At 47.4% G+C, this 23,034-nt stretch overlaps 6 protein-coding genes across 6 annotated transcripts; 4 read left to right on the top strand and 2 right to left on the bottom strand.

Annotated features, from left to right (window-relative positions):
• Positions 1 to 1,296: 1,296 nt before the first annotated feature.
• GGS22DRAFT_15830 (putative sulfate permease) lies at positions 1,297 to 4,451 on the bottom strand. The gene is made up of 3 exons (XM_047960620.1): positions 3,724 to 4,451; positions 3,527 to 3,672; positions 1,297 to 3,463 (listed from the first exon to the last, which is right to left on the bottom strand). The coding sequence occupies exons 1-3, from the start codon at positions 3,995 to 3,997 to the stop codon at positions 1,385 to 1,387; spliced, it is 2,499 nt and encodes an 832-aa protein (XP_047824447.1). The 5' UTR covers positions 3,998 to 4,451; the 3' UTR covers positions 1,297 to 1,384.
• Positions 4,452 to 6,457: 2,006 nt separating this feature from the next.
• GGS22DRAFT_151370 (TBC-domain-containing protein) lies at positions 6,458 to 8,673 on the top strand. The gene is made up of 3 exons (XM_047959476.1): positions 6,458 to 7,101; positions 7,157 to 7,941; positions 8,011 to 8,673. The coding sequence occupies exons 1-3, from the start codon at positions 6,580 to 6,582 to the stop codon at positions 8,132 to 8,134; spliced, it is 1,431 nt and encodes a 476-aa protein (XP_047824446.1). The 5' UTR covers positions 6,458 to 6,579; the 3' UTR covers positions 8,135 to 8,673.
• A 778-nt stretch (positions 8,674 to 9,451) lies between these two features.
• GGS22DRAFT_183957 (uncharacterized protein) lies at positions 9,452 to 10,217 on the top strand (the record flags this gene model as incomplete). Its single annotated transcript, XM_047964141.1, has 3 exons — positions 9,452 to 9,643; positions 9,713 to 9,790; positions 9,846 to 10,217. The coding sequence occupies 3 exons, from the start codon at positions 9,452 to 9,454 to the stop codon at positions 10,215 to 10,217; spliced, it is 642 nt and encodes a 213-aa protein (XP_047824445.1).
• Positions 10,218 to 10,305: 88 nt separating this feature from the next.
• On the bottom strand, positions 10,306 to 12,369 carry GGS22DRAFT_15810 (HlyIII-domain-containing protein). The gene is made up of 3 exons (XM_047960582.1): positions 11,865 to 12,369; positions 10,549 to 11,790; positions 10,306 to 10,493 (listed from the first exon to the last, which is right to left on the bottom strand). Exons 1-3 carry the CDS (start codon positions 12,051 to 12,053, stop codon positions 10,395 to 10,397), a joined length of 1,530 nt encoding a protein of 509 aa, XP_047824444.1. The 5' UTR covers positions 12,054 to 12,369; the 3' UTR covers positions 10,306 to 10,394.
• A 639-nt stretch (positions 12,370 to 13,008) lies between these two features.
• Positions 13,009 to 14,168, top strand: GGS22DRAFT_15803 (Fms-interacting protein-domain-containing protein). The gene is made up of 3 exons (XM_047960579.1): positions 13,009 to 13,555; positions 13,697 to 13,940; positions 14,002 to 14,168. Exons 1-3 carry the CDS (start codon positions 13,206 to 13,208, stop codon positions 14,041 to 14,043), a joined length of 636 nt encoding a protein of 211 aa, XP_047824443.1. The 5' UTR covers positions 13,009 to 13,205; the 3' UTR covers positions 14,044 to 14,168.
• Positions 14,169 to 19,412: 5,244 nt separating this feature from the next.
• On the top strand, positions 19,413 to 22,847 carry GGS22DRAFT_151364 (glycosyl transferase family group 2-domain-containing protein). Its single transcript, XM_047959475.1, has 4 exons — positions 19,413 to 20,514; positions 20,660 to 20,885; positions 20,959 to 21,514; positions 21,566 to 22,847. Exons 1-4 carry the CDS (start codon positions 19,921 to 19,923, stop codon positions 22,152 to 22,154), a joined length of 1,965 nt encoding a protein of 654 aa, XP_047824442.1. The 5' UTR covers positions 19,413 to 19,920; the 3' UTR covers positions 22,155 to 22,847.
• Positions 22,848 to 23,034: the final 187 nt, after the last annotated feature.

Raw genomic sequence — 23,034 nt, 5'->3', positions numbered from 1 at the left:
CCGCCATAATAACCGACCGGCCGACCCAATGAAGCAGCGCTTAATGTCAACCCCGTACTTAAGTCTATCCCCGATATGTAAAAAATCAATTGTACGCCTATCTGGGTTTCTACCTAGGCAATTATGCGCATCTCGTATTCTCCCTCCCATACCCAACCTACCCGCGTCAACGGCCCAATATTTCCCCCCTCCCTCCCTCCCCTGAACGAGCCTCATCCGCAGACAGGTGCCTACCTAATTTCCAAGCGAGCGATCCGTAACCGCCGTCCCAAACCCGACCGCGAACGGGTCGGGGCCGGTACGCCGAATCCAACGGCCGCGTAATCATCTACCTATCTATCCCCCCTTTCCCTTCCTTCGCTTCTATCCTAAAACCCACCTCATCTCGTTTGATTTCGTCTCGTCTCATCCCGTCGTCGCCGTCGCCGGGGGACGAAAAAAAGTTATGGTGAGGGCTGTACATTCGACCGTGTTATTCGCTTGCGCGCTACGACGCTGGCTTCGAGATGTCGCATTTCAGACCTGGATCTCGTTAAACCACACCACACCAACGAGTGAGTAAGTAGCACAAACAAAAAGCCGATTTTAATTTCCCGAATGGCGGTTTGGTCTGTGATATTGTATGTAATGGAGGTTAGTAAGTACGTCTCCTACAAACCATCCCGAAAAGTACCGCACGGTGGTGGCCGAATGGAACCTCGCACAACTCAAACTCGTGGCGGTCGTGGCGGTCTCGGTTGCAGCCCAGGACACCCCGTAATCTCGCAATGCAAGGGGATTTCCGGTATTGTATTGTATTGTACCTAAACGACTACGCCGGAACTTCAATACTTCTTCCCAACAAAAACATATTTATAGGTATTTACAAAAAAACCAAAAACAAAATAAGAAATGAAGGAATTCGAATCTCGCAATAATAGTTTCACCCATCAAAAAAGATCAAAAGTTTCATTTCGTCATCTCGCAGGCGAGTATCAATTCGCACTATATACTCGGGGTATATCCAAATCCAACCTCCAACCATCAGCGCACTCCCCCTCCCCCACCTCCACGTCCGCCTCCACCATACACCCCGCCCCCCAGCTGTTTATGCAAGTAACATCACACGCATCTCATCTCATCTCATCTCGCTCCAGAAGGATCAATCACACCTCAAAGCATAACCGAGATCCCCTAAAACGAAACAAAGTTCCTCAACAACAACAGTAACGAAGTATCCCGATTCCGATTCCTTTTCTACAACCCAGCCGCCATGATGCAAATAAAAAAATGCAGAAAATGCAAAAAAAACCCTTTTCTAGTTTCCTATCCCAAAACCCAATCGTGTTGGTATGCATGCATGTATGTAAATATGTACAATCCTTCCCCAACCGCAGCCTCAACCTCAAACCTCAACCCCAATATCCGCACCCCCAGCAGCCTCAACCTCCTCCCTCGCCCTAACATTAGCGATAGAGCTCTGCAGCGCGCTCGTAAGATCGATATGGAAGAGCGGGCGATTGAGGCCATGAACAACGACCTTCCTAGGCTCGTTCGCAGTACGAGTCAGGAACTCTGGCGCCTTGTTCTTCGCGGCCGACTGCGTGATGCTCGACGCTTTACTAGGACCGGGGCTGTCCTGCGACGGGCTGATAGTATCGGTATCGGGTCTGCTGATCGTTGTTCGTAAGACGCCGCCTTCCTTCTCGCTGGCCTCGAGTTCTGCGGCGGCCGCGGCGGATTCGGAGCCCCCGATCTCGGCGACACTGAAGATGGACTTCCAGCGCGCGTGTTCGGGGCGCGGCGTCGGGTAGCCGAAGCCGGCGGAGACGAGGCCGCGCTTCGTCCACCGGTTGTTGATGCACGCGAAGTGGAAGTCTACTGGGTCTGGCGCTGCGTATCGGTCTAGCTGGTTGCGCACGTCGATCAGCTGCTGCACCGAGGTCACATCGACGTTGTTAACGGAGCTGAAGTCGAAGATTATGGCTTTTAGCGTCGGGAGCTCGTCGTTTTCCTGCTGTCCCTTCTTCGGGCCCGGGTCGTTCCACGGTCGGTCGCCGGGACGGGAGTAGGTGTTTGTTCTATTGCGACGCGTGTTGGCAAAGATGTGACTTGTGAGGTAGTCGAGAGTGTGACTAGCACTTGGGTAGTTAAATCCCTCGGAGAAACGGTAGATGAATATGCCCGGATAGGGGCTGGCCACCTCGACTTCTGGATTAGAGCCATCGCCGTGGTCGATCGGGAGGAAGACATTGCGTGTCGGCGGCGAAGGGGCGGAATCGACGTCGATTGTTCCATATCCACTCACCACGTTGCTGTCGTTTCCGATAAGGTGATCCCCAATCACAGAATGTACCTGTACTCTACCTAGGAATCTTCCATGCGACTTCAAAACACGGAATATGAAGACGGCGAATGAGATGCATATTGTCGCGTAGATACCGTTTTCAATGGTCGAAAATATGGTAACGAACACACCGACGAAGAAAATGATGACCTCAATCGGCGAAATTCTCCAGAACTTGTAAAGCGTGTTCGGTGACGTAATAAGATCCCCAACGGCGTGGATGATAACGGCGGCGAGAGATGCGGATGGGATATAGAAGAACACGGCGGTAAGTGCGTAGATCGCTAAGAGGACCACAACCGCCGTAATAACACCGGCAAAAGGAGTTCGAACGCCTGCCTTCGACTTGATCGCAGTACGGCTGAAAGAACCGGTAGATGGATAGCCCCCAAGGAAGGGCGCGAGGACGTTGGTCACACCGATAGCGACCATCTCCTGCGATGGGTTGATTATATAGTTGTTGACACGGCCGAAAGATTTAGAGATGGCAATATGTTCGATTAGTAGAACGATGACTGTCGCGGGAAGTTCGCTGATAAATGATCGGATAATATTTGTGTTGATCTTTGGGACAGCGGCATGTTGGAAACCTCGAGGGACGTCCTTGAGGATCGCAAAGGCCGGGTTTGAACGGCGGTACATGTTAACCAGCCAACTGATCATGGTATACAGTAGAATGACAAACACAGCTCTAAGTGTTGATAAGAAGAAAAATAATTTGTTGTGGTTCGGAAATTTCTTTGCTGCAAAGGAGCATGAAAATCGAATCAAATAGAGCATCGCAAGAGCAGTTAGCCCCATAGCTGCATTTAGATCGGTCTTTCCAAGGTTTTTCAAGGTGTTAATGATCACCAAATATGTTGAATCTCTCGTCGAGAAACCGGTGATGCCCATAAGTGTGGGGACTTGCCCTGCGGCGATGTTGATGGCGGATCCGGTCATGAAAGCGGCAAGGGACACTAGAGGTATCAACTCCACGATCCATCCACATCGAATCAAACCGATGAAAAGCACAATGCAGCCAGATATAAGAGCGAGAGCACTGGCAATGACCCAAGGCTCATCTGCATACTCTGGGTATTCCTTGATGGCTTTTGAAACGACGGTACCAGTAACGGTAGACACAACAGCGACAGGCTTTCATAGGTTAGCAGATTGTTCATTTTCATATATACCTGGTTTGGTGATTTGTCAACTCACCCCAATCGTAATATCTTTAGAGGTAGCGAAGAACCAATAGATAAGGACACCCATAAACGAGGAGTATAACCCGAACTGCACTGGAAGGTTGGCTAACTTGGCATATGCCATTCCTTGGGGTACAACAACGGCACCAATAGTTATACCTCGAAGTAAGTTAGCTACGAACCAGCCTTAGTCCGACAAGGGGGACAGACCTGCCACAAGGTCGCCGAGGAACCATTGTAAATTGTAAAATCCAATCCAAGATAGGAAGGGAAATAGAGATTTGACGTAATTAGCCATGTCCTTCCCGGAGGGCATAGTCTCTGCTAGCCATTCTGCACTTGTAGGCTGCTGCTCGATGAAACTGTCCGTGGTGTGCGTCGAGAAGACCGACTCTCCTCTAGTTACGTTGTCCGTATCCGGATCCTCAAGTTTAATGCCCAAGGCCTTTGCCAATTTTTGGCCGAATTGCCTTGATTGAGGCATCGTGGCAATAGTGAATTTGTAAGAGTAGCAAGCGTGGGTAGTTGCTGGAAGGATATGATGGGCTTATAGTCGAGATGTGGTACGTGATGCCTCTATGAAAGACGAGCTTAACACCCCACGAATGAGCCCGCGGGCCAAGGAAATGCAACCCTAAAGTAGCGCTATAAAGAGGTACCAGTGGCCATTGGGGTGAATTTGAACAGAGTGAATGTTAAGACCGAATTAAGCTCTTGAACAAATTGAAAGTTATAGGTCGATTCAGGGGGTGAGTATTCCACACAGGTAAGGGATAAGAGACTGTCGTATTACACGTTGAATTTTATAGCAATCCAATATAAGATCGGTATTATACAAGGGGCAAGAGTATTTGGTAATTGCGATTTTAGCAATCGGTCAAGATGCTGTCGCTAGTCGTAATGGTCGAGAATGGTAATTTGATCCACGGACGTAGATGAAAAAGATGAAGTGAAATATCAAATAAGTAATATTAAGAAAGAGTTTGCTTAGAGGACGTGCCTTCCAAGTTATAAAGGTGTGTTATCCACGTAGGCTTAATTAGAAACAGACCGAGTCGTGGTATGAAAGTACGTAGTCTCTGTGGGGACTGGAGATCTTAAGATTGCCACCAAGGAAAGCTGATGAGCCGAGGTATAAGCTTGATATAAAGTAATAACAATTATGTAGATCTATATGGGCATAACGGTCCCTTTTTCAGATGAGGCTCGAAGAGATATAATAATCAAATCCGATGGAGAAAATGTGAAGGTATGAGCTAGAGGCTTAGCAACTAACAAGATAGGTACTACTAGTATACGGTCCGTTATGGCGTTCTGGTACTCTGCGGGTGCCCCGGGATTGGCTGGTCTTCGATGGCGCAATTGGCTTTATACCATATAAAGTCTAGCGGAAATGTTCAGGTCGATCACCTTCATATTCGATCGTTACTCTTTTATAAGGGCGAATTACAAGTTGAACTGGATTTATAACTCGGTCTTCGAAGATAGCCGAAGACCGATCTTGCAGTATTCGTCCGTACTCGTCCGCAGCGAATCCACCATCTCAATGATACATCGAACGACAAATTCGGCAGATATTTCTTAGCAGGGTAAACTACCTACAGACGATGCTTTCGCACAGTTGCATATTGGATCTCGTGAACAGATATGGAGGAGTAGGTGGGATAGAGTGGATGACCACGGGGAAGGTGAGAATGGAGAATGGAGAATAAGAAGAAGTGGATTGTTCCCAATTAGGCGAAAAAGGCACAACCTCAGCCAATCACAAAGCTTAAATCTGTACAAACTGGTCTAAGCGCCGATGACGCGATTTCACCACAAGCTGATGCCATCATTAGAAATACGTCAACCCCATATAAATCCAAAATATTCTTAATATACAAAGGTACATGACTTCTATTATATGTGCATTTAATTAATCGATTGAACGAATATTAAACTGGCGCGCATTCCACGGAAATATATCTGAAAATGTTACTCATTAGAGTTGTCGGGAGATGTAAAGCGAGTATATCCACCGAGATCGCCTGCTTACGAATCTAGACTTACGAATGCTTCTTAGCCTTATGCTAAGAAAATTCTGAAGATTTCCCCTAAACATTACCTATGTATCTGCGGTAGATCCATTAATAGTAAATGGATTCTTTCAGATCTTCTAGATCTTAGGGGGGTTTAAAAGCTAAAGAACCACATCAACTATTTTAAGTTAGCCCTGGAGGTGCCTGTTAATGGGAAAGTTTACTTCTCCAATTCGATATGCCATTATCACTTGCTGCTAAGTACGATTGGCCGGGAGTCGAAACTACACCTTTGGTAAATATCAACAATAATTTGTATGTACATATATACCAGTGCTTTTCTAGGTACGTATAGATCTATGTCGTTGGTGAGATAGATGATCTTTGAATGAAAGCTAGTATTGATCTCTATATGCAAACAATGCGAAGCAACTGTACCTGCAGATGGGGACTATTTCTTACGGGGATTTCTTGGCGCCGGCCACTCTATTATTGACCCATTGTAACCTCTTGACATCAATACTAATTTTCACATGTTTCTTGAAGATGCAAATATAGAAATGGTTTAATACCACAGAAGCATTTATTATTGCTCTTTCAAAATGGTGATATTTTATACAAGATAATTCAATATTATCGCAAGAGAAACTTACCAACTCGCATCCTCCTAGGAACATAACAAGTTACACAAATCTAAATAAATAACCTTTTTGAGACAACGCGTTCTATTCGCGTTAATCCTGCTGAAGAAAGAGTGAGGGGACCTGTACCTATGTACTTCGTACTCGGAGTGAGGGCAGCAGGGCAGGAAGGGCTGAGTTATGGGTACCTAGAGTCCCCACTCGGGCTAAAACTGACCAACCTCTTTTCCTGCCTCGATTTTTATCAGATTTTATTCGTTTATTGTACCTGATCGTCGCACCCCATCGCCCCCGTCGCACCTACAACTCCAGAACACGTCGAGCATGATTTTTTGGCCAACGACGATAGCTTCAACTCGCCTGTCTCCGCAATTGCTAAAGCAGCTGTTTGCTGCACACGAGCCAAAATGACTAGTCCAACCCGGGAGCCAATCCCACCTGCTGCGCAGCCATTCAACACCATCCACGCGAACCCTTCTTTAACCACACAGCTCACAACCCAGCTTAACGCCCCGCCATCGCCGCATACTCACAGGGCACTGCGCAAACTTCAATCCGCACACAATCTCGGTGCTGCCGCCCGAATTTCTGCTCAGAACTCCATCATGTCGCAGCAAGTTTTTCGTGCAGATATCCAGGACCGCGTCGCGTCGCCTGCGCCGAACAACAGACCTGTAAACCGATCTCCTCAGCGAAACAGAGCAAACTCCGACGCTGCCACGCCTCCGCCCGCAACATTTCCCAATAATATTCTCATATCATTGAATAGCAAGAGAACTGCTTTAACCAGAACTTCGAGAGTAGCCGACAACATGTCTTTGGACAGGTTGATTAGAGAAGGCCCACCCGATGGTGACATAGATGCTGCCTTAGAGAGCGCACGTCTGAAGGTCCTGGATCAAGGTATCCGTAGCGACAGTGATGGAATGGTTCGCTTTGTTCTTTACTTGAAAACTTGGCAATAATCAAGCTGACATCGTCCAGTCGCGAACTCGAATCTACGTATGGCTCATTTTTCTCGATGCGCCTATCCTTGACACCAATGAATACCTCGGCCTGATACATCGAGGTGCTTCACCAGCTTACTCTAAGATCCGAAACGATACATTTCGAACCTTAACTACCGATCCCCTCTTCCGTCGTCGCGTTAGCGAAGCAAGCTTGATTCGTCTTCTGAACGCTATTGCGTGGAAACTTCATGATGCAAAGGAAGAACGCCGACCAACTAGCAGTAGACTTTCTATTGCTCATACTGAGAGTGCTAGTAGCTCTCATAGCGATCTGTCTCAGACGGATGTCTCGCCGTTTTCTAGAAACCGTAATCGTGCTCTTACGCTTACGACAGAAGACTCTGATGCTACCACATCGGAACCCGGTACCTATGTGCAGGGCATGAACGTGCTTGCAGCTCCGTTCCTATATGCAGCTCGCAGCGAAGTCGAAGCTTTTGCTTCTTTCCATACTCTCCTGACGAAGGAGTGTCCCGGATACATTCGGGGCGCAATGGACGGAGTTCATCGCGGCTTAGCTCTAGTCGACAAGGTATTAGGAATCGTGGACACTAAGCTTAGCTGTCACTTGAAGTCTAAGGCTCTATCGGCGGAAATTTACGCCTTCCCATCCGTCCTTACCTTGTGTGCATGTACACCCCCTCTTCCGGAAGTATTGAAGCACTGGGATTTTCTCTTTGCTTACGGACCCCACTTAAACATTCTGTGCATTGTTGCCCAACTGATCATGATGCGTAACGAGCTTCTGACCACTGCCAAGTAAGTGCTCTTCTCGAACAGCGAACAGAAAAAGTTAGGATGCAATGACTAGGCACTAATAAGAAATAGCCCTAACAAACTACTTCGATCATTCCCAGCTTTACGAGCAGAGATGATCAAGCGAACTACACTTGCTATCATAAAGATGATACCCGAAGATGTCTATGCAGAGATCGTCAAGCACGCTCTATAATGTACCACCTAGCGAAAACGTCATTCCACATGATGCAACCCGGTCTATAGGATATGGGGCTGGCTTTGAACCAGCCCCTTTTGTAACAACAGCCCATGACGACGAATCGAAGGAACTTGGAGACCTTGGCGTATACCCAGACAGCCGAGGCACCGGATGACATTGGATCCTCATCTCGGGAGATACCTATGATAATGACCTTTGCATATAGATTCCTCTCGCGAGATCGGAACCCCGGAAAAACGGCTTCTCTGCATACGTCTAGTTGTGGGAATGCGCAAGAAAGAACGAAAATCTACTTGTACAATATGATCAGACGACATGGACGACGAACGAACATCAAAAGGAGAGAAGACCTACAGGGCAACGAATCACGCATAATGAAGTTACGAACACCATATAGCGCACGCTTTTTCCTTTGTTATTGTATCACCACCACTGTATGAGGGCGAGAAAACGGATTGCCGGTTGTGTTAGATGATTGACCTATAAACATATGTACCTATCTAGTTTACGCGGAACACGAATTCAATACACTAATAGGCGCGCTTCGCGTGCTGTAATCTTGATATACTCTTTAATTCTCTCGTGACGGCGTGATGATGATTCTCCGTCCCGTATATACTTACATACCTATATATAACCTACGACTATAAACTCTAAATGCTTAATAGAAAGACCTCAATACCTCCTACCGACGCCAACAAGAAACTATTAGTTTCGAAATGTGTAAGACAAGGAATCCGGAACACGATAATTGCATCCTCGCGCCGGGCTAGAATCGCAAGGGATGTTCTCACCCCATCCGAAAAATGCATTCTCCCTTAACCACCTCCCACCACCTCCCTACATACCTATTTCCAACCACGCCTCCAACCCCCTCCTCACCAGCGCCAGACACACAAGAACGATAAACCGAACCCGCGCCGAATTAGGGGGCTATGCATCGCAATGTATCGGTCCCAAATTCCGGAGGAGTATAATTAAAGTATCGATATCGCATGTCCGCCATCGAAACATTTCCCACCGCACTAAGTATCAAGGAGTCGCGAAGAGCAGTGTCATTTGGAAGGTGTGTGTTCGGTAGTAGTAATGGTATTATGCATTATATACAACGGGCCCCTCCCCATCATGGTCTAGAAAAGGCCCTCACCTCGCTCTTATCCCCCATCGCTCCCATGCTATCTATCTCTATGCTATATGCTCCTATGCTTAACCTATAAAACCGCCATTCACTTATACTCCAAAAACGCACTTTAAACGCCGTATCCAAATCAAATCAAATAAAATCGAGTAACTTGTTATAACCAAGTCACCATGTTCGTCATTTCACTGATGCTCCTCGCCTGGTTCGGGCTCTTCGCTTTCGCGCAGGAGAAGCACGGACACGTCCGCGTCTCCGTCGTTCATAGGCGGGAGACGCCAACATGCGAGGGGATGTACGGCAGCGGCTCGCAGACCTGCGGAGGACCCGATAGCACATACTGCTTCAACCCTACTTCTGGCCAGGTAAGCAGCCGATACACCCCGTTCAATTCCATCCCATTCCCAACCCTAGGAAATGCTGACAAGGAATAGTCGTGCTGCGAAGCCGACCACGGGTTCTGCGACGCAGGGAAATACTGCGCGCCTGTTGGAGGCTATTGCTGTTTCGAAGTAAGTATTCGACCGTCTTGATCGATAGAAAGTCGCATTTGTTAACCGTAAATAGGGTGAAGATCTCGCGACGTGCGCTCAAAATGCCGGCTTCACACTCCCAGCTTCCATTTCCAACTCATCGTCCTCGGCGGGCGCCAATGCGATGGCCGGATCGGCAACCGTTGCTAGTCCAACAATGACAGTAGCTCCCTTTCTCAAGGAGTCGTCGGTGCCGCCCTCAATAGATATCGAAAATTGTGGTTCGCCTGAACCTGCCGAAGCTATAGCCAACTCGACCACATCCACATCAACCACCGTACCGCATACGAATACAACAACTCCAACGTCCCTTGTGCAAGTTTCCTTCGCAAGGAGGCGGGCCGACCCTATAGCTAGACCAATGGCAATGGTCGGAATAGTTTGTCTTTTGACAATACTAATTTGAACATGATTTAAACTCTATATCATAAGAGGGTAAAGGAAGGGCCCATTAGAACGGATTCTGCAGGTTTATTGAAGGACGAATATTCAGGGAATTAATAATGTGTAATCCCATATCCAATAGGATTTTGCGCGGTCGACTGTAGATAGATCATACCCCGGAATCGTTCGAGGATGCTGCTTAGTAGGTCGGGCAGCCCCCTTGCGCGCGCTGGAAGGCGCCGGAGAAAAATTCTTGCATAGCGACATAATGATAAAGGATTCCGCCAAGTACGGCAAGCTGGACACTGCATTAGCGATGGTGTGATGATGTTTCGACCCTCTATAATACTCACATGCCATAGGTTGTGCGCATTACCACAGTAATCAAACGCTCCGGGGAACCACCGTTCCGGAACCTTGCTTGCGTAAACACAAGCTCCAACGACATAGACGCAAAGGGACTTGAGTAAATTCGAACCGGCGTAGAACTCATACGCCCATTCGGGACCACGGGTGAGGATGATCTGGAATATTGGCAAAAAACCGGTAGCGCCTAATCCCACGAAAAAGCCTACTCTTAACCATGCCATATCCTGGCCATTAAACTTCGGGTGCCACGGCAGGATAGTACCAGCAATGCCCAATACAGCCGTCGCCGTCAAGTACGTCCATCGGCTAATGGGTTCGCAATAGAAGGCGGTATACTCGGTCGTCATAATCGATGCAGCGATAAGCAAGGAGATGCCAGTGTAGTCGATGCATGCGAATCGTTCCATAAGACATTGATCTGCGACGCAGTTCATGGTGTGCCAAATAGTACTGCAGACTAGGCACTTGCAAGCCGCGAAAAAGAAAACGGCAGCGATGAAGACATCCGTCTTTGTGTAGAGGGAGAAGTTTGCGGACATCGGGTAGAAGTAAAAGGCGATGGACAGGATTATTATCAAACCAAGTGCGTGAGACCAGATATTGACAGTCTCGTTCGAGACGCCGAACATGGAGCGTACGCAGCCGATTTTAGATTCGGTGAATCTATATCCGCCAAGGATATGAGGATTGACTCGCCAGGGTATGGGAAGCTCCTCATACTTAATCAGACCCTTCTCTCTTGCACTGGCAATGGCTCTTTGAATGTGTTCTTCGACCGTTTCTGCAGCGCGCCAGGCTCTTCCGAGACCGTCGTCAACAACACCACGAGCACGTTCTAGTCCTTCGTCCACGACTCGTCGGCCCTCACCTATCAAACTCCCGGCAGCATCGGCCGCATTCGCAAATCCGTTGTCGCGGAACTTCAAGGCTCGGGTTTCGAAGTCCGTGAGCATAGTATCGAGTATTTCAACACCCACACGGGCCTTCTCATTCATGGATCCGGCCGCGCCCAATGCCTCGTGGTATCTAGTGTCCAAGGTTTCGACCATGACCTGCAACCGCCGGCGGCCCGCACCGATGACCTCTTCCGAGACCTGCGAACATCGTTCCCGCACCGTTTGTAGAGTGGCGAAGGTTTTGGATATACTCGAGTCGAGGTCGATTAGCTCGCTATAACCTTCGAGGTATTCAAGCCTCCTCTCTAGCTCGGAGAGGAACAGATCGACCTATCTTCGTTAGGACCATAGGCAATCAAAACTTAAAAAATTAGTCGAGGTTAATAGTAAAATAGGTTATATACCCGAAGCAGCAGGCCTTCTTCCCCGTCCATGATATGCTGAACTAAAGAATGTCTCCTCCGAGGCATAAAGGAAGAATGCCGTCTCCGCCGCGGGGGGACGTTTTGTTCGGTTGCGGTGCTGGAACCTCGGGCACCGGGGTTCTGGTCTTGGTGAGAGCCAAAGGCGGCGAAAGTCGAAGTGCAAGACATGGTGAGAAACGTGTGCAGTGAACGAGGATAAAGTATACTAGGTAGCAAATAATATGTTGAGTTCGTTGGTGCCAACTAAGAATACCAAGGCTTGGGCAAGTCTACGCTGTCAGACGTCCCTGCATGAGACATCCACGGAGATAGAGTTGACCAGTCAAAGTATGGAAGTGCGCAATACTGCCGAAAGATTGGTTTGAATGTTCTAAGGTTGCTGGCGAAGGAATAGTAAGAAGCGAACTGAACCAAAGTGGAGGGTTTGTAACTTTCACATGTGGAAGTTTGTGGTTGTTATTGGTTGAAGAGCGGTAACTTTTCAAGGGGAGAAACATTGAATCGGGGAGGACGGAGGGAGCTTAGATAAGATCGTACAGCGTAAACTCAATAAACTTCATGCAAGGGTCTGGTTTGCGTAGGTTCCCCACCATCGGAACGCCATATATTGATCTGTTGAAAGTACCAGATACATTCAACGTTTGAACCTATGACATACCGAATTATGTCCCTAGTACTAGCTACAGTTTGCATTGATTGTTTAAATTCAACCAATCACTTACCTTATACTGTGACTCCACTAACCTCCTCTATGGATTTATTGCCATTTTATTTTCAATACCGCATATTAGACACCAACGTGTTGGAGGAACCCAAGCAATTGTACCAAAGTTGGTATGCATCTTCAGCTGAAAAGAGCTGCGAAAGCCCCAAAGTTCGTTATGGTGGTGTCGCTGTTGGTGGTGGCGGAGGAAAAATGAGTGCTGACCCCAATTTCCAATTTCCACTTCATTGTACCTATGTATCTACCAATCACAGTGGCTTTTAGAAGGTTAAGATCCTCGGAGACCGGCAACGGCGATTGAATCATCCGACCCAAATCTAGGAGTCCCATATTTCTAACGGGACATGGATTGCCTTTCTCAACCTTAATCTTGTACATAGCAAATCTTTGCTTATGTAACCATAAGGCTAGAACCTTTGAAGACCACTGCGATTTTGATTGGTCACTTTTTCAAAATATCCTGGCTACAGCTAAATTTCGCCTTGATTGAACATTACAAACCATACTTGAATAAACATCAGCATCCTGCGATCTTTAGTCAAAATCTTGTCTCGAACCCAGCTCTCTACCTCGAGCTGCTTGCGTCTCCCTTCACCATGGCGATCGATGAGATTGTGACCGATGCGAACCTATTGACGGTGCTTAATGCGTCCCGCGACACCCGAGTACAGGCGTTGAACCTGGTTGACCAGATCGCGGCAACTGGTCCGATCGAGAACGCTTCTCCAGAGGCTCTACAAGAAGCTTCCAAGCAGCAGAAACTGCTTATCACCAACCTCGCACAGCTTCGCGGCCTTCACCGAGCAGCCTACTTCGCTGCGCGACAGACCAAGTCGCAAACGTCCGAGGCGCGTCAGGAGGTTGATCGTCTGCATCTGCAACTCCAGAACCTGTACTACGAACAGCGGCACTTGCAGGGAGAGATATCAGCATGTGAATCCTACGAGTTAGTGGCCGATGAAGCTTTCCCTTTAACCAATACAGACATACCCAGCAAATATTTCAAGTCAAGTGACATCAACTTTAGCTACAATTATCCAGTATCGGCACTTGAGCTTTCGCAATAGCTAACCTAGTACGCAAATAGTCACACGTATCAGCAGCTTCCCCTCATCCCACTCGAGGATTTCATTGCCTTGAAACCAGATCACACCGAGGATGACGAGGTTACCTTGATGATTGCGCGAATCGACCACGAGCGAAGCGAACGCGAAGCTCTCGAGCAGAAACGCATGGAGCTTCTTAAGAGGAAGCAGAAGCTTATCGCCGATAACAAGAAGCGCAAGGAGGACCTCGCGAACCTCGACAAGGAGCTCGAGAAGTTCATCGATGTACGTTCATATTCGGAAATTCCCTGTTTAGTAGTGCGTGCCGATGCTAACATCTAACCAGGCTGCCAAACCCATCCAGAAGCTTCTCGATAAGAACGTCTAGGCCACATTCTCGAGCAGCAGTAGAGGAAAGAGCCAGCGCTTTTCGTGGCGCTACTTTATGGACGTACTAGTATGGATTTTCATGGCCATCATACGCTTCTTCACCAGTGCATCTAAGGGAACATCGAGGTAAGGCTATTATTATCAACACTGTCAGAAGAGTCTTTTTCTCATCCAACTCGCCAGTTCTTGCGAAAACAAAAATTGAAGAGATCAGCCGCCATATAATCGAGAAAGGTCGAGCAATAGTATTGGCCATGTGTACGGCGTAATTATACCGCATCAAACCTCGATCGACCAACTGAGCATTAAAAGAGTACATCGTACATTTTCGTCGGTTGAATTTCACTGGATAGGAGGATCTTATGGAAGTTCATTATGGCAGCAGGAACATTCAGCAGCAAGAAAATTGAATGATCGTGGAAGAATGCCTCCGAATCAGACAGGCAGGCAGCAGGATTAATTAGCACACCGTATTGGCTGGGACGGGATTGTATATCAGGCTCTGTCGATAATCTTGCTGATAACCCACTTCCTGCAGCAGTGCAGCATGGTCGGCACCCAACGTCGTGTCCCATCTACTCTATGCAAGAATTGATTCATCGTGTTCACTGCATTTATCTGGCCTGATCCTGTGAGACAGCATAGAGATGATCAATGTTTTTGAAATGCACGCGCAATGACATTGAAGCCCGGAATATCTCACGAGACTAATCAATTGATATAAAAGACGTACGAGCGTTTATATATGTATATATGGTTTGTTCATGAAACCACAGATGTAGGCCTATGAGATGAGATTACAATGCCGCCTACTATGTAAGGAAGGGTGTGATTCTCGTAACTGCATGCAGTAATGAATCAAAACGCAAGTCACCTGCGGTGATACATGGCTATGACATCTATCAGGAGATTTGCGTATCAAGACATGGGATCTGACAGCTTGCTGGTTTTACAGAGACTTGGGACGATAAAAGGGACCCGCGGCGCGCAATGATTGGTCTGTCGGGCATAGTTCTGCTAAATGTCGAAATGACGCGTTTTTAGCAGCTTTCTTCCAATCGTGACCCGAATACCCAGAACGCGTCTCACGAACCGTGGCCCGGTGGGGTTCTCGCGTGAAAACATCGGCCATCGGCTATCCCATCGCCAAGCTTGCCCGTATTTCGATAAGCCCTGCCGAGGACCCTGACACCTGAATACCTACGGTCTGCTAGGCTGGCTAGGATAGGATCTTTTTTGACAATGCGACCCCGGAACCTAGACCTAGGTCTATTCGGCAGAGACCTGGAGCTCCCCGAGCTCGTTTCTCCTATTATTACGGGAAACGGCTTAACGAGCTGTTTTATATGCGGACCCTTTCATTACCTAGCTAGCTCAGCGGTTAACCCGTTAGTCTCTGCTACCCTTATTGCCCTTACTGCCCCTATCGATTTCAAGGATCTGTAACAGAATCAGCAGTAGTAGCAGTAGCACACTGCATTAAGCAATAAGTATCAAGCAGGTCGACGAAAAAAGACCGTGCGATAGATCCGTTTCTAGGCAGACGGTTTAAAAAGAGAGAAACAGACAGGACGCAGAAACGTATTGCCTCAATTGGCCTGCAATTGGCCCCGTCCCCCGTCAGACTTCGGAAAAGACAGAATTTTGCAGTGGTTTTAGTGACGGATCCAGATCGACAGTGGGCAAGTAATCTCGACTGACAAATAAACGTGGATGCCGGATCCGCAACGGACCAATGAGAATTGCCCGAGCCGCAAGTTAAATTAATTCGCACCGTCGCACTGAGGATCAATGGTGAGCATACCAGGCATAGCGAGCATAGCGACGCTGCAAAGACCGGGGGTCGTGTGCCATTGAGCCAAGAGAGAACTCATCTTGATACCCCACCGCTGTAGGCAATCTGTACCTTTTCGGTGCTACCTTACATGATGAAGATGGTCCTTCGTTGGCGGCCTCCACACTGTACTGGTCCTTTCTGCATGCGAATCAGAATAGGAGGGAAACTATTTTCAAACGAGGAACGACAATGGATGTTTTGAAAAAGAGGGAATATCCAAAGAAAGAGAAAGATGATCTCTTCGTAAATAGGATCATTTTTGGAGGCCGTTTCATAGTAATACGTTGGTTAGGCTGCTAAGTAAAGCAGGTTTCAGGATTCGAAAAATAAAATCCGAAGACAGAAAGGCAATCGGAATTCTACTTCTGGCAATTTGTCTCGAAAAAGCGCAATTCAATTCGCGAGGGGCAAGTCACAGTATGTAAACAGTACGTAAGTCATACTGTGTATCGGTGGCTCTTGAGGTCGAGATAGGATCGATTATACCGAGGTACATAGGTACAACCTTTGGTACAGAAGGTACGAAGTGAGGTCATTTCCGAATCGCAATTATTATTAACTGTTGCAACTGTCGGCAATTAACGTAAATGCAATTATCCGATTTCTTATAGAACTTTTCTTCAAGTAGTGCCGTCTTACCACAATGACGTCCGACTTACTATACACATGTGCAACGATAACACCTCGATGTTATCGCTAGAGAAAATAGTATAAGAGCGGGGGGATATGGCGTGGCGTGCGACGGCACTGATGATAAGCCTCATGATTGTCTATGTACCAGGGATATGTATGTCGTCCGCAATCGCAATCATAGGCGCTTGGTATCTTGATGACAATTAAACATGGCTTGATGACGATGAAAAGGTGACGACTAGCGTTGGCATCGTGGCTAGACAAGGAAACAAGCCACCGTCGCCCACGCGGTCTATGCGTGTGCATATGCATCAGCGATGTCGAATCGCAGGAAAGGAATAGCTTCCAAGGCGCAAACATATCAAGTTAGCTTACCTGTGCACTACTATGGTATGTAGGATAGTATATCCTATAGAAGAAGCTCGGCTCTGTCTTAGTGGCTTGAAGCAACGTCGTCCGGCACTAAAAAGCCGAGTGTTTAGGTCATTTAGGCCACTCAGAACATAGCCTAGTCGTGGGGGAATTATTTTTCGCAGGCCTATAATACGATATCCGCGCAGAATGCGAAACAAGAGGCGTTTATATGTTTAGCACGCTTAGCGTAAGGGATTACCTAGACTCTCGACTATGCCACCACATCCCACACATAATAGGCCATAATAGGACATAATAACTAGTAGTATGTAGCGGTGCCCACTGTCGACAGGTGGTACGTGGGCATGTGAAGGATCAGACATGGAATCATGTCGACGTACATAATATGCAACACAGCATTCATCAAGTTGATCGGCTCAGACCCGGCTGACGGGCATTATGTGTCTTTAGCAGGAGTTGTGGGAGTTGTGATACAATCATCGTAGAGAGATCAGAAGTTGGGATTGGATAGGATTGGCGGGTTAACCAGTATCAGGCATGCAGGTTGGGATGCGGTCTGCTACCAATAAGTCAGATGGTGACGAAAGAAGGGAGCACGCACACACCATCAGAGAAAAGCCGACTCTGGGCTGTCTGGGGTGGGAGAGTGGCTGCGTGCATGCCGTTCGGCAAGATAATCAGATGCAAAGGACGCTTGGAATTGAACTCGAGCTTCCACAACGAAGAACCGCTATCCGTATTCAACTCGTGCGGTCAGCAGGTCTGCGACCACTCAGGGCTAATATAGCAATGTGCTACTGTAACCATAGTGCCGGTTTGAGGTTATCGACGATGGGTGACGAGTGGAGAACCTATCATCGTAATCTCATCGTAGAACCCCCAGCCAGGACTGCAGAATCTGTATCACAATAGCTGAACAAGCTAGAGTCATTATCGTACGTCTTTCCTCTCTTCCAAAGATCAACCCGACCTTCTTCCGCCTTTCTTGAAGATCAAAGAGGCTGAGATGGATTCGTTCGCCGACGATTGGCCTGCTTAGCCAACTAGGACCGGCGCAGCAGCGTTCGAAGGCGTAGAATGTACACTAAACAGACCTAATCGACTAACTGGTCAGCCTTGGGGCGGGATGGCTGTGAACCTTGCACATCCCATATGCAACCTTCATCCCTCTCCCCACGTAACCTAATAGTACCGAACTACGGTAATATGGGTGCCTGGTCCCGTTGTAAATACATGTACAGTACTTGGGATGGCGCATGTAAGAAAGACCATACATGGCCATACATACGCCCTTATGTATGGTTGGTGACAAGAATAGAAGCTGAAGTCATCGCTCTCAAAGGTAAGAAAATAAGGATTTAGTCTAATAATCTTCTTCAGCCCTTTAACATCGGGGAACGAACAATGACCTACATAGAAGGCATACCATCGAATGATGTAATTAGAGCGAAGAAACAATACGTAACTACAAGGTTTTTCTAACATTAGGTCGAAAGACTCAAAGGTCGAATGTCGAACGTCGAATGGTCAATACGGCGTAGCGATTAGGTACGCCACTCGAAGGTATGGGTTAGATTGAACTTGGTCCCTTGCCAGTGGCCACTTGGTGACTATCGAGGACTGCTTTGCCTCGTAGAGTTTAGATGCATCTCGCACTTACAACTTAGCCTCGAAAACGTGAAGAGTCGAAAGGACTTAGTTGGCCGTGCTAAGTAGCATCTTGCATAGGCAGCTATCATCCGGGGTATTGAAAAGATAGATTATATGATTCGACGACACATGTTTTGTCACATGAGGAATTAAGTCGAATATTGAATTTCGACCTAGAAACGCTCTAAACGCCAATAGATTTGATGAAGGAGAAAATGCCTTTCAAGATTCGAAACTTGATTGGTGATTATTATTTTAATTGTTCACGTCTTTGGGAAGTCGCTCCATCCAAAGTACGCTGTAAAGAAAGAACTGACCTACAGTACCCATCTTCAAAGTCTATCATGCCGTCCCGTTTTAGGTCTTTGTGGGTGTGTTTTAAAACACATGTGTCGTACCTGCCACAACTGTATTGTACTGTACATATTGTAATGGATACATCAGACCTAAATGCTGTACAAGGCCGTCATCGGTAGACCACACCCATCTAAGCATGCTTTGTTAGTGATTTCCTTCGCTCAATTGAATAAAATGGTGATTGGCGGTGCATCTAGTTCGAAAGAAGGCAAAGAAACAGGAGCTGACAGGGCAAAGTGTTCTTTCATTTTACCACCTGGACATATCAGTGAATTGCATAAAGAGTGTGTGGCTAACAATCGACTAGCCTTGCATGTAGTAACTAGATCAGAAATTAAGTACTGTACTTTGTAGAGACAAGCCCCATAAACGCTCCCCTTGCCCCCCATAACCATAACCATAAACTACTGACGCTAGACCTAAATGAGGTCACTAGCTTGTCTGGGTCCCAGGCTTGAAATATCTGGGAATTGGAACCTTTCTCGTCGTCAGAGCTACTGTCCACTTTGGGGCGCAGAATCCCTACCCATCTAATTTCTCAATCGTACTAAACCAGGCTCCCCTTTTTCCCTAATTGTTATTACCTTCATGAGGTTCAACCTAGTAATTTTCCAGCTCCTCTCCCGTTTTTTTTTTTCTCTCTTTGCCCTGACTTTACCGATTTACTACTAGATTTTTTCCTCCTTTCCTTTTTTTTCCTTCACACCCAGTCAATACAACCTAAGAGAGGATCATTACCAAAGGCCCAAGGTTACTGTGCAGTAGCGCACGAACATCGCGTTCTCTGCTCAAGCATCCCAGCCCCCCCTCTCCCTCTAACCCCCTTCCCACTCAACGTCCTTCCTTGTGTTATCTTTTCCCGAATTCGCTACTGAACGCCATTTCTTCTTCTCTTTTCTTCCTTATTCCTCGTTGGCGCCTCACCATCACACTCCTTATCTATCCCACCGTAGGCCAACCATCGCCAAACCCCCCCTCCGAGGAATCAATCTTTACACGTCCCCTCTCCCCCGCCTGCCCATCATGTCGCTCTTCAACTGGTGTACGAGAAGAGCTGGAGGGTTGGCTATGTTGATGACACTAGCTCTCAGCTACTATGTCATCTCGAGGGAAGCAACTGCGTCGCGATATGATTACAAGTACGCACAGCAAGATACCTTAAGCAGGCCAACACACTCTGCCAGCTCTATGTCTGAAGGACAAGGTGGTGGACTATGGACGGTCGTATTTGCCTACTACTCTCTATTAATACATATTCTGGTTTTCGCCTTCCCGATGCGTTCTTGCTACGCCATTTTCGACGTTACTCGAGGCTTGACGAAAGCTGCGCGGGGTCGATCTCTAAGGGATTTCAAGCTATCCCACCGTCGTCGCGGTTCATCTACCTCTCTATCTAGCTCCGAGACATTGACCTCTTCCAAAGAAGATTCTCTCCCTTCCTCGACTACAAGCAGCGAAATTGGCGATATTGAACCTGAATTCTACACTGATAATGATGCGGATTCCGACCGTGTCGTTCACGCAATCGTTATTCCCAACTACAAGGAAGAAGTCGATAGCTTGAGGGAAACACTTGACGTTTTGGCGTGCCACCCCCAGGCTCGTGATTCCTACGATGTAAGTCATTTTCCTCTAAATTTGAGTAAAAACGCGGTTGGATTTGTTCATACCCCCAATTTGGACGAATTACGTGGCTCCTTTTTTAAGCATGACGTCGCGCTAGTGATCGTCGTTTCAAAGTACTAATTAAATTTGCCCGCAGATTTACCTTGCTATGGAACAGCGCGAACATAATGTCGAACTCAAGGCAATGAACATTATCCAGGAATTTGTCAAGAAGTTTCGCTCAATTGATTTCACTCTGCACCCGTCTGATATCCCTGGCGAGTCTCCTGGAAAAGGTAGCAATTTGGCATGGGCTGCGCGCAAGCTTAGCGAGAGATATTCTATGGGCTGCAGGAAGGATGTAATCGTTACTGGAATTGATGGTACGTGCACGTGTTACAAGAAGCCTGTTTGGGGCATTTTTTATGCAGAAGGCTAACCAACATGACAATTTAGCTGACAGTCATTTGTCCACCAACTATTTCGCTCACCTAACTAGCATGCATCTATCGTACAAGGAAACTGCCAGCACTACTCTCTATGCCGCTCCTATCATCTTCGACCGTAACGCACACGCTGTTCCCGCCATTGTTCGTGTAGCCGATATTCTATGGGCTGGTGCCGGTCTGTCTGGTCTCTACAGTGGTTCGACTATTGCTCCTCCTACGTCTGTCTACTCTGTGCCTCTTGAATTGGTTGACCGAGTTGGTGGTTGGGACTGCGACTCCGAGGCTATCGGCGAGGATTTGCACATGTATCTGAAGTGTTTCTTTGCGCTAAACGGAAATCTGACTGTGAGAACCATCATGAGCCCTGTCAGCCAGAGCAACGTCAAGGGTGATGGTGGCAAGGGCGTTCAAGGACTCTACAACGATATGGGTGCCCGTTACAAGCAAGCTCTACGACACATGTGGGGAGCTCTCGATTCTGGCTTTGCTATCAGGAAGTTCATGGAGCTCTGGCAAGAGCGCAAGCACACTGCCAGAGCTTTCCGACCTCTACACGTCGCCTTGTAGGTTTCAGTATATCAAGGTCCTCAATAGTACTCGCTAACACAGAACAGGAACCACCCTACCGATTCGTACCTTACGCAGACCCAATTGGATATGAGCCCCGAACAGACTCTTGAGAGTGGAATCTTCAGCGACGTTACTTCTGACACCCTGAAAGAGCCTGACTGGCAACGAATCATCTTTCTCTTCCACCGACTCTTCGAGGCCCACTTCTTACCTCTTCAAACCACTATCCTCATCATTGCTTCCACCCTCTACATCTGGGTTACAGATGGCAGTTCGGATCCTCACCAAATCAGCTGGATCTTCATTGTCTGCAACGTATTAAGAACTGCCGGTTTCATGGAGGTCGTTCTGATGCTATTCCTATATGAGCGACTACATAAAATCTGTGCCACCACGCGTGAGAGGGAAATGACTGAGGCCGGTCTCTCCAAGGGAATGTGCTTCTCTCACCGAAACATCAGACAAAACTATGTCGACTACGTCATGGCACCCCTAGTCGCACCGTTATACGGTGCTATCCCCACCGCACAAGCTCAGCTTATGCACTTCTTCACGCTTGATCTCGTTTACACAGTCAGTAAGAAGGTCACAAGGCAAAGAGCAAAGTCTATAATTGCCAGTGTCATGCCCTAATGGACCTTAACGGATGAGTTGTTTTGAGTTTAATAATCTTCGTCCAGGCTGACTATTGCGATGGTTGAGCCTGATGCGCGCTTTCTGTTCGATTCTCCACATACCCGTTGAAGACCGAAGAAGCGAGCGACCTTTTCCGAATTTTTGAAAGAATAGCTCCACGGAGCGTGTGTAAATAGAGGACATGATGTTGATATGCATGGCATCGGCATTGGCATTCTAGATACGGGGATACTTTTTTCTGGGCTCACGGAGTTCATGGAGCAAATCGCAGGAGTGAAAAAGACTTCCTGCCGGCATTCGTTTACGTGGCAAAGAAGAGAAGAGGGCCGGGATGAACACGGCTCTGTAGTCTAGTTCGACTCGTCGAGGTCGAAGGACACATCCGTCCAATTGGGGGGCGGGCTAGCCCAGCGAGGACGACAAGACGGGGGTTCACGATGGAGAGCAACCCACGACACCTAATGCGCAAATCTGGCCCGGTAATAACTAATAATGAATGTACATAAGAAGATCAGTCACCTGACGGGGCTGAAGATTACGAGCAACATGGCGACCGAGAATAGTTGTCAAGCAGTACTCTTCAAGCTTACAACAATAAATGATAAAAATCGTATTGCTCTAGAACTACATATGCCTCTCATGAATTGACGAGTTAGTGACGCAGCTTTTTACCTGGAATTTTTCATCCTCATGTTTAGTTTAGTTAATATATAATAGAGAACAGAGAATAATTACAGAAAATCCGTATGTAGGTATAGCCTAGGCTAACTGCTACACAAGCTATTTGATATTATAATTTACGTACCTACAGAATACGTCCGCCTCAATATACGAGCTATGCATGATAGGATGGCAGTAAGAATAGGGAAGGAGTCCA

Source organism: Annulohypoxylon maeteangense (genome assembly GCF_022496945.1).
Source record: "Annulohypoxylon maeteangense strain CBS 123835 unplaced genomic scaffold GGS22scaffold_1, whole genome shotgun sequence".
In the NCBI taxonomy this organism is placed as follows: domain Eukaryota; kingdom Fungi; phylum Ascomycota; class Sordariomycetes; order Xylariales; family Hypoxylaceae; genus Annulohypoxylon; species Annulohypoxylon maeteangense.
Note: the sequence above shows the minus strand (reverse complement) of the source record. Positions and strands in the feature narration are given on the sequence as shown.